The 15456-nt window shown below is 47.3% G+C and overlaps 1 protein-coding gene across 1 annotated transcript; it reads right to left on the minus strand.

Annotated features, from left to right (window-relative positions):
• Nucleotides 1-9784: 9784 nt before the first annotated feature.
• LOC142574508 (nucleoside hydrolase-like) lies at nucleotides 9785-15206 on the minus strand. The gene is made up of 4 exons (XM_075683570.1): nucleotides 15075-15206; nucleotides 13720-14002; nucleotides 12318-12454; nucleotides 9785-10141 (listed from the first exon to the last, which is right to left on the minus strand). The coding sequence occupies exons 1-4, from the start codon at nucleotides 15204-15206 to the stop codon at nucleotides 9785-9787; spliced, it is 909 nt and encodes a 302-aa protein (XP_075539685.1).
• Between the last annotated feature and the right edge of the window lie 250 nt (nucleotides 15207-15456).

Consider the following 15456-nt stretch of genomic DNA (forward strand, 5'->3'; position numbering starts at 1 on the left):
GGCTACCAACATTTGCTTATTGGTTTTCTGCGAAGACGCCTACGAACCTTCATCAAGCCCCAGGCGGCGACCACATTTCTATTGGAATATTTATTAATTCAATTATACGGCTTTTATTGTCCCGATAACAGAACTTGGCTTTCAGGTATGTGACTCCTGGATAACTGGGACTGCCATGGGCCTTGTGTAAAAGGATAAAAGCAAGTTTAATGAAGGTTTAGAGCAACGAAGAAAACAAAGCAATAACAGAGGAGCCCTTTTGTCCTTAATCTTTAATCTTAAGCAATGCCGACGGATGGACGGACGGACAGTAAATGCTGTCCCCTGTTCTTTTCAAGGTAGTGGTGGGAAATCGTTACATGTGCTATTTTTTTAATTATACGAACACAACTACATCCACAATTCCCCAATCCGGGGGGGGGGGGGGGAAGGGAGCGCAGTCACGTGATATTCTCCATATTTCGCGGGGTTTATTTATCAGTCGGAAAAAAATTAGTACGCAATTAGTACGTCGCTGAAAACACCGCAGTTAGATGACCCTTGGCTCTGCCTTCAAATGCCTCATTGACACTTTGAACTCGAAGAAAAAGCAAGAGTTTGCCGTAATAGTCCTTAGTAGGGAAGAGCTATTAAGCCAAACTCTTGCCTTTTCTTCGAGTTGTTGATGAATTCGACTTCGCCCTGCCATCTGCTAGCCGTCTGGTTAGCTCAGATGGCAGAGCGGCTGTCCCGGAAAGGCGGTGGTCCTGGGTTCGAGTCCGGGACGAATTTTTCTTCAACTGCGAGGCTTTTCTTTCGAGGAACCAGTATGGATTTCCTTTGCAGCGACTGCTACGATTGTGTGGATGTCTCTCTTTCTCTTAATTGATTAGTTCTCTCCACTTTGCGCGTTTCCGCAGTACTATTACGTCACGATCATATACGGTTAAAAATATTTCCTCTTATAGCAAATGTACCGCTAGTGATGCTCTTGTAGCGTGTTTCGTCTTTGTTATTGTTCCCACCATTGCGGTCGCCTCTATTTTGAGTTTCAAACCTATTACTTGCCCTGAAGATGGTATGATCGTCCAGCAAATGGAACAGAAAGAGAACTTTCCAAGGTAATCGGTCTTCTGAGCATTTGTCTTGATGAACGAACACAGAACACCAATGAATCGCTCAACCAACTCATCTGGTGCTGTTGCCCTAAGAAAACTTTGTCAATGCTTACACATTAAAGACAGAAACTAACAATGCTGTAGCCTACTACAATGACGGTAATTCTGCACGAAAAGCTGTTTTGGAGGCCCTTTGAATTGCTCCAGGTGTGTTTTGTAATACTGCCCTCGACAGGATGGACAGAGAGCGTGTTGACAGGGCATAATTCTATGGCTCTGCCGAGAACAAGGAAGGACGACGGATAAAAATGAACACTAAGAAAGGTTTTCGAGACACCTGCCAGAAACTCAGCAGTGAAATGTATTCTCTTGGGACATTTTGAGCATCCACAATCAGTATTCGAGCACCAAAACTTTATTTTTCTCAATTTTTTCTCAGTGCAATGAATATTTTTCGAGATCACCTATGGCAGAGAACACCAGTTCGCCTCTTCAAGAAGAAAGACAGAACGAAATGTAAAGGGAAAAGAACATATCACTCTAAACAATCTTTCTTTCTTTCCCGAGTCAGTGTTTTCAACATCTGTTTAGCGCATATTTTCTTTGTATTTTATTTTTTCCCTAATCACCAGGGTACCACGTAGTGCCCTTCGCGACGGCGTCTATAGCTGCCACTAAAATATGTTGATTTATTCAGCTATTCAACTAGATGACATGAAGAATCTGACATGACACGTAACGTAAAACACGTTTAATGTTAAAGGTATACGGGAGGAGAAGGGGAAATGTCGCGTCAAATGTGCAGGTACTTTCCTTTCACCTGGAAAAGGGCAATATGCTGTCGTGTTTAGGGCACGCCCAGTGGCGTTGCTAGGTCGCCTAGCACCCGGGGCCCGTCTTCCTTCTGTTACCCCCCTCCCCCACGGGAGTAGCCAGGAAGGCAAGGATATCGAAAATTTCTGGGGAGTGCGGCGAGGGGGGGTGATGTTTTAGCACTAGCACGGCCGCCTTGGAACCCCCCACCCCCCTTTCGCTTTCGTTCCCAGAGATCGCTAATGTAGCAGGTATACAGGCTGTTTTATTTTCTGCACCAAATAACACAGGGTGCTGCACTGATAAGTTGTGGTTAGCGCAATCGCACACCTGCTGTAAGTGTAAGGCTTGGCAGCGAATGCAGATAAAGTTTTAATTAACAATTTTGGAGAAAATATTGCATTTGCAAAGATTGAAGCCCGACTGTCATCTGCTGCCCAACAACAACGTCACAAAAATCGTCGTAGGTACTACGGCATGCAGTATTTTGGCTATGGCTAGCCCTGAACCCAAACGAAAATTAAATGGCGTGTCAGTGACGCTAATCTCCCCACCCTATCAGAAAACGCCACCTGCGTCCTTGCTGCGCGGGCGCCAATGCTATGACAATTTCCAGTCCTCTTCATTCTGATCCACAAAGCTTTTCGTTATTTGCTGCCGTTGGCAAACGTGATCGTCGAACCGCGGTACCGCCACAAGATTGAAAAAGGAATAGAGCACGCTCTGCATCTATTCCTGGCGTCTCCATGCAAAAAACGAGAAGGCCGCGATGAGGCCCGTGCCAGCGAAAGCTTGCGCTAATCTTGGTCAGCACTCGCAATGAAGAGGCTAGAGATATCGACGTCACTGGTGCACTATTTCGTATTTTTTTCGGTACTGCCATACTGGGCCGCTCTCAGTGCCAAAGTACTGCAGGCTCTAGCACTCAAGACGATTTTGTTTAGAGAAGAAGCTTTTGTTGAGTTAATAATATGAATTTGGGTCCTCGATTCTCGTGGAATGTTTCCTCTATAATTGCTTATTAAGCAGATATTTAAGATACCCGTATTAATTATCTTCCACATTTTCCACGATACCGAGTTCCTAGTGGTCACAAAGACACATTACTTGATAGAATAATCGGGAGATATCCTCACAAAATTCACCTTTCTGTAAAATTTCGTGTAGCTGAAACAGCACACTGTATTTGCGACATGAAGTTACAGAACAAAAACAACAGCAGGAAGAGCTGGAGGAAAAGAAGGAAGAAAAGGTAGGAAGGTCAACCACACGCACATGCGGTTTGCTAGTCCACACAGGGGAAGGGGTTTAAGGGAAGAAAAGAAAGGAGAGGGAGGGAAAAAAGGTTCTATCAGTGTGAATGCGTGCGGTTGTCAATAACCTCACGCCTATAATCACTCATTATGCAAAAAAAGAGGTGAGGCGTGCAGACAGGACACGAATCCTTACCAACTAGCTCAGGTTTCTGTCGTTCTATGATCGGTCACTGAGGCCAGTCGATTTCGTGAAACGTAGCAGCGCCCGTGTCGTTTTGTAAGCCTGCGACGCGTGGGGCCATGGTCCGAGAATCTTAGTCTTTGAAAATGATCTGCTATTTAATCGGTTCAACACCCTCCGAAGAACGTCGCGTTCGATCTCATAGAGATTACAAAAACGCAATAAGTGCTCCATCGACTCTTCACACTTGCACGAGTCACAAGTCGGTGTGTCGGTCAATCCAATAAGGAACGAGCAGGCTTTCGCAAAGGTCACCCCTAACCAGAGGTGGCACAGTAAAGTTGCATCACGAGTGGAGAAGTTTGATGGAATCTGCAGCTTCAATGTAGGATCCAGCAGCTGGAGAAAATCGGGGTGTTCCACAAAGTTCCAGTCTTGGTTTGAGCAGGCAAACGACCCCTCGCAGCATCTGTCCTTGATTAAGGTAAAGGAAGTGTCAGGGTTTCTTTATCGACTGACCGAGCGGCATCATCAACATTGTCACTTCCGGCGATGCCATAGTGCCCCGGAAGCCATAGGAAGGTCATGTCATGTCCGTTTATGAGGGCTTGATGGAGAACCTCTCTGGTTTGAAACACCAGTTGTTCATGGGTCTTGCGTCGTAAGGCTGGCTGCAGACTCTGAGGGGCTGCCTTGGAGTCACGAAAAACGATCCACTTTCGAGCTTAGGCTTGTGCGATATAATTAACAGCAGCACGTAGAGCGTCAAGTTCTGTTGCCGTAGAGGTCGTTATATGGGACATCTTGAACGTAATTGTGACTTGTAAGGCCGGAATAATAACAGCGCCAGTGGGGCTGGAGGCTGAGACAGATCCATCGGCGTAAATGTGCGTTCTTTGTTAATATGCCTCGTTGAGTAATGACATTGTGAACTGTCGTAGAGACACTGTTGATTGACGGGTCTTCTTTGTAATTTCCAGAATCGCGAGGCGTACTTGGCGCTGTCGTATACGCACCAGAGGTGTATACAGTGGTCTTGCTGCTGGCGTAAAGCCCGACGGAAGGTAGCCTTGATGTGTCGGAACAAGTTTGGGAAATGATGTGGCTCAAGTCTATGTGCTGCCAGAGCAGCAGTATAGTGACTGGGTACGCGATTCAGATGTCGAATGTGTGCTCTAAGGCTGTCAGTCGTTTATATGTTGGAACCAAGTATAGTCTCTAGCAGTCACGATCGTTGCGTGAGTCGAGGCGTATCGTGGTAGTCCAAGACATGTCCGTAGAACCTGGCCTTGGAAACTTTCGAGGGTACGAATGTTTGTTCTACAAGGGTTCGCCAAAACCGGCAAGCTGTACCGTAAAACGCCCAGAAACAGTACTCTGTACAGCTGCAGCATGGACCGTACCGACGTGCCCCAGGTTTTTCCGTACGGGAACCTCATTACATGTGCTATTGAAATTAGTCTCCGCTTAAAGTAGATGCACTGTGAGCTCCATGAAAGGTCCCTGTCAATAATCACACCTAAGAAGCGGTGAGATTACTGGTATTTGATACCTTTGTCATTGAGAGAAACAGTGCACGGAGCCACGGGTTTGCGCGTAAGTGCGATTAAGGCGCATTTTTTTGGTGGACACACTCAGGCCTTGTTTGCGGAGGTGCGAACCAGTTCGAATGGCTGCCTGCTGAATTCTTGCGCGCACTTGAAGACGAGTCACCGCAGCAGACCGAAGACAAATATCATCAGTATACATCGATGGGTGAATTGTCTCGGGTAATATTTAAGCGACGTCAATCATAATTAGGTTAAAGAGAATAGGGCTCAATACCACGCCCTGTGGGACGCCACCGTGACAACAACAACAAAATGACAAGAAGACGGTTAGCTATGACTTGGAGACAGTGTTTTTGTTGAACACAGCGAAACTGATACAAAACTAGTAGAAACGATACAAAACAGATAAATGGAACACTGTATGCATACCGACGACACGCAAACGACGGTGGGACATGAGCGCACTGCACATAAAACGTTCTGATAAGGCGCGTGGTTTAGCGACCACTTAGCGAATGAAATTTTTAGCCCGCACATTCGTGCAATTATCGCGTAGGATGTTGATAAAGCTGCAGCCTACAATTCTGCGGCACTAAACATCTGGTACATCGGGTACATGAGCTCGTGCTGGTGGTTACCGAAGCGTTCCTTACCATTTACGCCCAATCAAGGTGGCGGAATGAGCGGGGTATTCAGCAGACAACTCCCCACCCCCCCCACCCCCCACCCCCACTTCGCTAATGGCACCCGGAGCCCTCCCCCTTCCCTTTACTAAGCCGCTGGGCAAGCCGCGAAATAACAGCAGACTCAGATACGCCAGCTGACAGATGCAGGGCAAGTCACACCACATATGCTAACAGATGCGTGCTGGCCTTCTTTATTATAAGCGGTCTCTTTTTTTTTTGTCGTAATATAGAAGGAGTGCTCTACGACGCGCGAAAGTTGTGACATAAGCTTTTATAAGAAAAACGCACTATAATGTGCGCTTCTGCCGCGCGTCGTGAGATATTTCGCTGCCAGTGACATGCTTCCCCAATCTATGTATGCTTTTCCCATATTTCTTGTTTAGAAAAGTACGTTAACTGACCCGAATGCAAGCGTACGCAATATTATTTATTTGTTTGTTAGTTAGTTAGTTAGTTTGTCTGTCTGTCTGTCTGTCTGTCTGTCTGTCTGTCTGTCTGTCTGTCTGTCTGTCTGTCTGTCTGTCTGTCTGTCTGTCTGTCTGTCTGTCTGTCTGTCTGTCTGTCTGTCTGTCTGTCTGTCTGTCTGTCTGTCTGTCTGTCTGTCTGTCTGTCTGTCTGTCTGTCTGTCTGTCTGTCTGTCTGTCTGTCTGTCTGTCTGTCTGTCTGTCTGTCTGTCTGTCTGTCTGTCTGTCTGTCTGTCTGTCTGTCTGTCTGTCTGTCTGTCTGTCTGTCTGTCTGTCTGTCTGTCTGTCTGTCTGTCTGTCTGTCTGTCTGTCTGTCTGTCTGTCTGTCTGTCTGTCTGTCTGTCTGTCTGTCTGTCTGTCTGTCTGTCTGTCTGTCTGTCTGTCTGTCTGTCTGTCTGTCTGTCTGTCTGTCTGTCTGTCTGTCTGTCTGTCTGTCTGTCTGTCTGTCTGTCTGTCTGTCTGTCTGTCTGTCTGTCTGTCTGTCTGTCTGTCTGTCTGTCTGTCTGTCTGTCTGTCTGTCTGTCTGTCTGTCTGTCTGTCTGTCTGTCTGTCTGTCTGTCTGTCTGTCTGTCTGTCTGTCTGTCTGTCTGTCTGTCTGTCTGTCTGTCTGTCTGTCTGTCTGTCTGTCTGTCTGTCTGTCTGTCTGTCTGTCTGTCTGTCTGTCTGTCTGTCTGTCTGTCTGTCTGTCTGTCTGTCTGTCTGTCTGTCTGTCTGTCTGTCTGTCTGTCTGTCTGTCTGTCTGTCTGTCTGTCTGTCTGTCTGTCTGTCTGTCTGTCTGTCTGTCTGTCTGTCTGTCTGTCTGTCTGTCTGTCTGTCTGTCTGTCTGTCTGTCTGTCTGTCTGTCTGTCTGTCTGTCTGTCTGTCTGTCTGTCTGTCTGTCTGTCTGTCTGTCTGTCTGTCTGTCTGTCTGTCTGTCTGTCTGTCTGTCTGTCTGTCTGTCTGTCTGTCTGTCTGTCTGTCTGTCTGTCTGTCTGTCTGTCTGTCTGTCTGTCTGTCTGTCTGTCTGTCTGTTATTTTGTTTGTTTGTTTGTTGCTGAGTGCCCTCAGGGCCCCATGTTTGTTTGTTTGTTTGTTTGTTTGTTGCAGAGTGCCCTCAGGGCCCCACCCTGATTGGTGTTACAGAAAAGGTCGGTACATCGCGTGCGCACATACCAATTACAACACCGCAACCAAAATCATTATATTATAGCATGGAAACGACGAACATAGTAATCAACAGCGTAGAGTTCAGGTTGTTAAGAAAAGTGGTTTATAACGACGACCTTGAATGAAAGTGCTTCTGCCGTGCCGTCGATAGCGCCGGGAAGGTAGTTCCCTTCCAAGTTAGTCATGGGTATAAATTAATCATGTATGAATGTCGGTATAAATTAATCATGTATGAATGTATCATGAAGCGTGTGATCACATTCGGGTATTTAAATATTTATTCACGGACAGAAAGAAGGGAAAGAACAATTGACGAGGGCGTGATTAAATAGAAAAATTTTCGATAAATAGCGTTCGATGATGGGAAAGGAAAACGTAAACGTAGCTATAGCCTTATAAGTTAAGATTATACGGGCCTTCTTCGAAAGTAAAAGACAGAATAAGAACGTACGCAGGCGAAAATTTGAAATTTTACATACTTCATTTCATTTCATTTATTCAACCTTAAGGGCCCGAAGGCATTACATAAGGGTAGGCGTGCATCAAAGTCGAACAGCTTCATAAGAAAGTTACATAATAAAGTGCACATGAGTTGTAATAGGTACATAAAAAGAAAATTTCAAAAAAGAAGAAGACGGAACATATACACAGTACCAACAAGGCGATAAATAAATAGATGTGGTATTCATGTGGTTATGTTGGTATTATCGAAATCGTTTAGTTTTTCGCGAAAATACTCTGTCAAAAAATCTGAAAAAAAAAGCAGGATGCCATACCAAACACATTTGCGCTAGGCATATATCCAAAAGAAACGTGCGCTATCATGAACTTGAAAGAATAAGGCGTGCTGAGTGAAATTCAGACCAAATCACGAAAGACAGCATGTCAAGAAACAGAAATCCGCATAGAACGAAGCCATAGCCAATGCCAAACCCATATATTTAGGGTTGGTGCTGCTTTTCAAGGACGTCGTCATCATCGCAATTCAGGGCACCACCTATAGTGCAGTACAGTGTGGCATTCCTGCAGCAGGATGTCAGCACAATCGATCGTTATTGTCCGCCATATGAACAAACAATAAAGCAAGTCGCGATCGCCAGTACTTAGAGCTATCGTATTTCAACGGTGCACAGGTTTAGGGCTAAATTAACTAGGAAGAAGCGACATCATGGCGAGAGTTAAAACCAACAAACAGGCGTTAGTGGTGCAAGTCTACGTATAACACTGCAACAAGGCGCGGGACGTCTTATCTATTCTCGCAAAAATTGCAAGCGTGACTGAGGACGACAGCACGACCTTTTATGGAACCACGAAGCGTCTAACAGCGTCAAGGCTAGGCATAGGTATACCTATGCTACGTGCCTGTGCATATCCACCACACTTGCACCGACCGCAATTCGTTGTGCAAACTCCGGTCACAGTTAAAGTGGTTAAAATGGTTAGAAAGTGGTCGGCATCGTAAGTTACTCACTTCGCAAACCTTTCCTCGAGCTCTGGAAAAGTGACACCAGCGTGCAACAAACGTTTAAAATAAATCGTCGCGATAATTTCGGCCTCGAGTATATCCGTGTAGAGTTGACACATAACGTGGCAGCTCTGAAATTCGTTTTCTCGCTTTCTGGGAGCTGGCATAGTAAGTGGACGCTTCGTCGATTCGTAGCACTATATACGGGATGAAGGGCATAGCTGTTGTCGCTTCGTAACGCATAACTGTATAACGCATAAACACGTAACGCGCATAGCTGCTATAAATTACCACGTGCGGTGTCTTTACACTAGCCCGCATGCCTATCGGCGCAAGAGTGTGACCAAATTTATGGCGCGCATAAGCACATTGCTTTGTTTTTCTTGCGAGAAAGGTTGGCGGATGCGAAGGCCAATTTGACCTGACGGTTAATTTACTAAATAGAAGACAGCTGCTTAGGAGGGTTGATCTAACAGTCAAATTAACGTTGCCTCTTCGCCAGCCCTGTCGAGAATCACTGCTTTGGAGCTTTTAATTCTCGCAGTCCTTTAAAACCAGCTTAGTGTGAAGTCCGGCATATAATACGAAGGCTTTTTCTATGAATAGTAATTCGACCATATCAACCTTGATTCTCGTAATTCATTCGAGCTTATAAAATGACTTTTTTAAGTTATATGGCGTTCAAAACTAAATATCAATTTGTCATATTATACGAGGATTAATTTCCCTATTGCACTCTCGTTCTTTTTCTCTCTCTCTCTTTCTATTTTAGTGGGCCTGAAATTGCCTTTCTCAGAGTAAGTTCAGGACCACATTGTATGCCGGTTTTTTACGGCATTCCGAGATCGTGCGAACGATGAAGAGCCGATCGAAGAAACTAAATTTTCCTCCCTCGCTTAACTTACACCTTTCCTTTTTTCGTTTCCTTTTCGTACATAACTAAACCCGCGACGTTAGCAAAGGAAAGACGAGAAAGTGAGAATGGCTAAACTGCCGGCACGACCTGTCGCCTACATCACCGAACGCCAACTACGACAACAACAACAACAACAAAAAAAAAAACTGAATGAATGAATGACCGAGTAAATGAAACGATCTTTCAGCTGCATGCACTCCTTGGGTTAAGTCACTCGCTGTCGCCGCTGTCCTCGGCCAGAAACACCTTGCGGAAGTGATCTGCCACGACGTCGGTGTCGAAGCTCCGGACGACAGTCACGTTGTGCTTTATGTGCGGCAAGTGTTGTGGAAGCCAGGCGTGCACCATCTGGCCTCGGGTGTAGTCGCCCTGCAGCTCGACGTCGGAGCGGCTCTCCACCGACCCGCTCACGCTGTCCGGAACCAGCGCGGCCAGCATCGCCAGGAAGTCTCCGAGCGTGAAAGGTCTGGACGATTTCTTCAGGCAGCACTCGACGGTGTGGTTGTTCACTTCGCGCAGGAACCTCGCCAACTTCGTGTCCTTCTTGGCCACGTCGTAATAGACGTCCTGGAACAAAAAAAAAGAACAGAAATAAATAAGGGCACTGCATCCAACGTCTGCAGAATCGTAATTATCTGAGCGAGTTACCACATTCGTGATCTACGTGAGCTGCGACACGGTGCCCGTAAATTGTCCAAGGGTGCCCCAAGACTGCACGCCGACGCCGACATGCGGAACAACGGAGAACCGTTCCAATTACTGGTGTTCATTAAAACTTCTTTTTTTTTTTTTCGTGCGTCGGTGCCTGTGTGTGGTTTTGTAGCTTCTTCGACCACGTGCTGCAGAATATTTTGAACGTACGCTGTGCGTACTGGAACGTGAAAGAAGCAGTGCGGAAAGGAGGACCAAGTCGAAAATATCAAACAGCGCTGAACAGCAAGCAATCCTTGTTGCGTCTTGACGTAATTTTGTAACTAGTAGAAATGGGAAAACTAACGTAAATGAAATCATGTGCTCCTGAGCAGCAGCAGGATGAAGTGAAGCGTACGACGACGGCTACGGAGTAAAATTCCAGTGGAAATTACGGAGTTGTGGCCCCTTGTCGTGCTTTCCGCGTAACACTTCGGTGCAGGCGATGACGCACGAAACCACGTCATCGAAGGTGTCTTAGGACACAAGACAAAACTTCGTTTTCCGCAACGGGACAAACTTCCATAGCCACTGTCGTTCATATCACTTCGTCCTGCTTTCTCCTACCTTTACAGGCACACAACATACTTTCATTCTCTCTTAGTTTTCTCAGTTCTACCTATATCAACCAGGCTCACTTATTGGAAAAAGCAAGCAAGGACTTGTGGTACCACCCCTATGGGTGCGGCATCACGTGCTCGTGACAGCCCCGAGTAACTACGCCACGGGGCCTCGAGTCATGCAGAGCTAAACAAATAATCACATCGCGTTTTATCGAAAACAGTTCAAAACGATTGCCGCGTGTAACATGGCTTTGGACGGAACACCGATAAGCTGGACGCGACCACATAAACCGAAGGAGGTGGTCACCTGCTGCCGCGCGCTATTGACCGTAGCGCCAATACATCCGAGCCGGTTGACCACGTCAAGACGAGTGAGCGAAACCAAGACGGAATTCCCCCTCCCCTCCTGCGCCCCGCTACATTTCCATGGGTGCGTAGGCCGAACAACGGCCTCGACCCGTGTCGATTGCGGAGGAAAGCATAATCATGATCAGTGGAGCCTTGGATCGATTGGACGAGAACTGGTAGTGGCGCGCGACCAGCTTTCGGCGACGCTGAGCCTTCAAATGGCTGGGCTGGTTCCTGACGAGGCGTTCGTGACGCTATCTGAGCGCCACCTTCAGTTTTTGTGACACACCCAGCCTTTCGTTTGCAGTCCGATGCCGCACTTCCAGTGGCACTTGTATTGCGCTGATCGCCATAAAATTAAATGTAATTAAGTATTTGTCGTTTCGTTTAGTTTCCTTGACTTTCAGAAGCAGAAAATATTTAAGGTTCCTGGGATAAACTTGTCACTGAAAGGACTTCACAGCAAGTTCAGGTTATTCAGGTTTGTTTTGCACGCGCTCTTGTCCATCAATCCCCACTTCACGGGCGAGTTGACAAACATGCGTCAGCAAGGCGCAGATACTAGGCGCATTGGTAAGTTGTCTGGGCTCTCTGCTGGATGGATGGATGGAGGATGGATGTTATGAGCGCCCCCTTTGGCACGGGGCGGTGTGTTGCGCCACCAAGCTCTTGTTATTAAACTGTCTGCGACGATGCTTTGTGGCGCCACCTATCGTGCAGCCGGAGAACGAAGGTTGTTGCCTCCGAGATTTCAGTGTGCACATTTGCGTCTTCTTTCCGTTTATGTGATATCGTTGTTTAACTGTGTCCTTTTTTTTTCTGCCATTAGACATATGACATAGAAAAAGGATCAGACAAGACGACACGAACCAACGCAAGCGCTAAAGATAAATTGGTATAGGAAGCAAAACACCAGCTCCGCGCACGTCTCGGATGCACGTATGACTCACCGAAAACTTCACCAACCAGTACGAACAGTTAGTATAACTCGAATGCTTTCACAAGTAAGATATGTGATATTCCAATCGATGGTCGAAATTTCGAATGTTTGCATTCATTTTGCTTCGAACGTTTCACTATTCAAACGATTTCGTCCCTGAACGCTGGAGGCAGCCGTCGCTGAAGCTCCCAGCCTCGCTCACCCACTGCACTGTGCCTTGAAGCACAGCTTCCCAGACCACGAAGGTCACGGGGCAAGTGGCCCTCTGCAGAACAATGCGGGCCGCCTCCAGGTCGGTGGCAAAGTTGAACTCAGCGCCAGGATTGACGTTGCCCCTTCCTGCAATATATGCATATGAAAAACATGCAAAAGACTTACTTCGAGAAACAGCATGAGATAGTGAAAGTTACATTCCAGCGAAAAGCACGCTGTGAATGAAAATGTGGCGATGACGTCGCTGCTGAATAGTGTAAAAAATGACGTTGACGGACAATACGCGATTCACCGTATTTGCGTGCACGCGTGAAATACGCGTCGGATGAACTGACACACTGATGAATCCGAACTGGCCAAATGCGTTTTCGTTAACAATTTAAGAGGCACATATATTGTAGCCGCAGAACTGAAGCCAAACTGAAGGCAAAGTACGTTCATATGTGAAACGACCAGATGCATATTATACTTGTTCCGAAGGCATTTCTGTTCTAGTTTACGTTCTAGTTAAAGCTTTTTCGAACTACATATCACAGAGACCCCACGTTAAGCCCTAGAAATCGGGTTGGTTGTGGCCGTCCTTTCCTCTGCATCCATCGTTGTGTAGCCCGACCATTTTCTCGTCATCACTCGATCTCGCGCTCGACCTACTAGAAAGAAAGACAAAAAAAGCTTTGCTCGCCCTATAGAACGCCTCTATGGGCATCGAACCGGCGTGCCTGTGACAAGGGCAAGTGTGGAGGCAGAAGCGTTCCCCATTCAGCTGGTGGGCAAGAACTTCGGTAATGACTAGTGACCTCTGCACGTGTACTTAGGGTTGCCTCCCCCCCCCCCCCCGCCTCAGGCCATATACTATAGCGGAGAAATACAACTTTGACCGCATCGCAAATAAGTTGTTCTCGGGCATATGTGCATGCTCCCTTGCACAGCTTATTTGCGATACGGATAAGGTCATTGAACTCGTCGCTGAGCTAACTGCTGTCTCAGTACCCCGTAAAGCAACGGAAAAAATCGCTGTAACAGCGGACACATAGCGCGTTACGGACGCGGTCAAACGAAGAAATAATTAGACACGATCGGGGGAAGCAAAGCTTGTCCAGTTTGTTGTTGTTGTTGTTGCTTTTGTCGTTATCATCATCACCACCACCACCACCATCATCATCGTCGTCGTCGTCTTTATTATTATTATTATTATTATTATTATTATTATTATTATTATTATTTACATTTCTCCCGGCCTGCGTCATCAACATGCCCAAATCGTAAAATTCGAGAACCCATCAGAGATCTGAAATATGTGGTGGTTCGGTAAACTTCCTTTTATATGTACGTATATATATACTTATTCTCGCAAGCTCATTCGGGCTCCTCGCGGCGTACGTAAATGGTGCCTCCCAAGACGAAGATCTGCGCGACGTCGTCGGTCAGGCCGGGATCCATGAGCATCGCGGTGGCCACGTTTGTGAGCGGTGCCAGCAGCATGAGCGTGAGCTCCTTGGGCCGCTGCCTGATCATGTCCCGCATGGCGATGTGCGCGAGCTTCCCGGATCCCGACTGTGGTGCGGCCATCGGGTACTTGCCGCTGACGCCGCCGAAGTTGTCCGGCCCGAAGTAGTGCTTCTCCGTTTTCCACAGCCCCGAGATGCGCCGGTCGGCGCCTTTGTAAACCGGAACCTTGGAGAAAAGTTGACGCACGTTATTAAAAGAACAAAGGTCGTTAAAACAGGTCGCACGCGAAAAGGGACGGCGGCGATGCACTTTCACAACTTACGCCCGCCGGGACACCCATGCTTCAGGCGTACAGTCACACTAAGTTCGGGGGGTGCGTTGGCCTGCGTCGTCGCTTTTCGCGCATATCGACTGGCTGGGCACATAGAGTAGCACAGCAAGTATAGGAAATCAAAGGGAGGAGACGACTCGCCGGTTCAGTACCAACGCTTTACCTTAAAAGCTCGCCTACATCAAAGACATTTGACGATGTTTGACGATGTTTGACAAGTTGCGTTATCGAAACTTTGGCGCCGCGATGATACGCCCACTGTCTTTCTTTTTCAATATATATAGTATATATATTTTACTCACCACACAGACATGTAATGTCATTTGAGGTCAGGGAGATATACACAACAGTTTGTAGATGCCGGTATACAGCAGCAGCTATCTTGGAGGCCATGCGCAGCATTCTGTAGCTGCAGAGTTATGTACTTAAATAGACAAACTAATAATAGCGATACACTCTCTCAACCGGCTGCTTACAGGTTCTTCAATCGCTTCGCCTTCGCTTCACTCGTGTTGCTAAAGGTGTCGGTGTTGTCGCTGGACGCTCACATATCGGCTCTGCCGACGAGCTTCTCGAGCTCTCTACGGCACAATCCTGCGCTCAAATTCAGAAACCGTTTCGATTCGCGCACAGAACGACCGTCGTCTGTGAACACACGAACGGTGCGTATCACCGCCAGCGGCCGTGGTCTCACTGTTCATCACCTCGAGCACGCTGACCAGCTTTCTGAACGGAGACCCTGGGTGCAGCAGCAGATTGCTTTCGAACGGCCGTCGCATGCAGCCTTCGGCCATTTAGCACCGAGAAGATTCGATAAGATAACGAATATGCCTCGTCGCTTATAGATACTCGTATATAGATGGTGGCGGCACATTTTCCTTCTATGGGTAATGTTGTAATGAATATGCTTCGAATCCTTCGCTTACGTTCGCAAAAGAACCACGACGGAAGTGACGTGATGCTCACCTCAGGCCTGTCGAGGAGCTTGAGCACGCGCAGGGTGTTGTTGTACACCACGTCCAGGTAAGCGTTTCCCGCCACCACGGTGATCGCGTCCACCGTAGCGCGCTCCGAGGTCACGGCGAAGACGAGCGCCATGGCGTCGTCCACGCCCGTGTCCACGTCCACGATGAGTCTCAGTGGACCGCCTTTCGGGATTGGCCTCGGCGTCTTCGGCCGTGCTATGTATATAGGGGCGCGCGCCAACGGATTTAGCCAGTTTTGTACGTATACCCTCAATTTATTCAAACAGCAAGAAGGAAAAGCCATTCAACTTGCCCTTTGTCGTGATGTCAAACGACGGCTCAGTTTCTGTAGGGGAGACAGTCACCGCTTTGCATCGGCATCG

The sequence above is a fragment of the Dermacentor variabilis genome, chromosome 3, assembly GCF_050947875.1.
Source record: "Dermacentor variabilis isolate Ectoservices chromosome 3, ASM5094787v1, whole genome shotgun sequence".
Taxonomy (NCBI): domain Eukaryota; kingdom Metazoa; phylum Arthropoda; class Arachnida; order Ixodida; family Ixodidae; genus Dermacentor; species Dermacentor variabilis.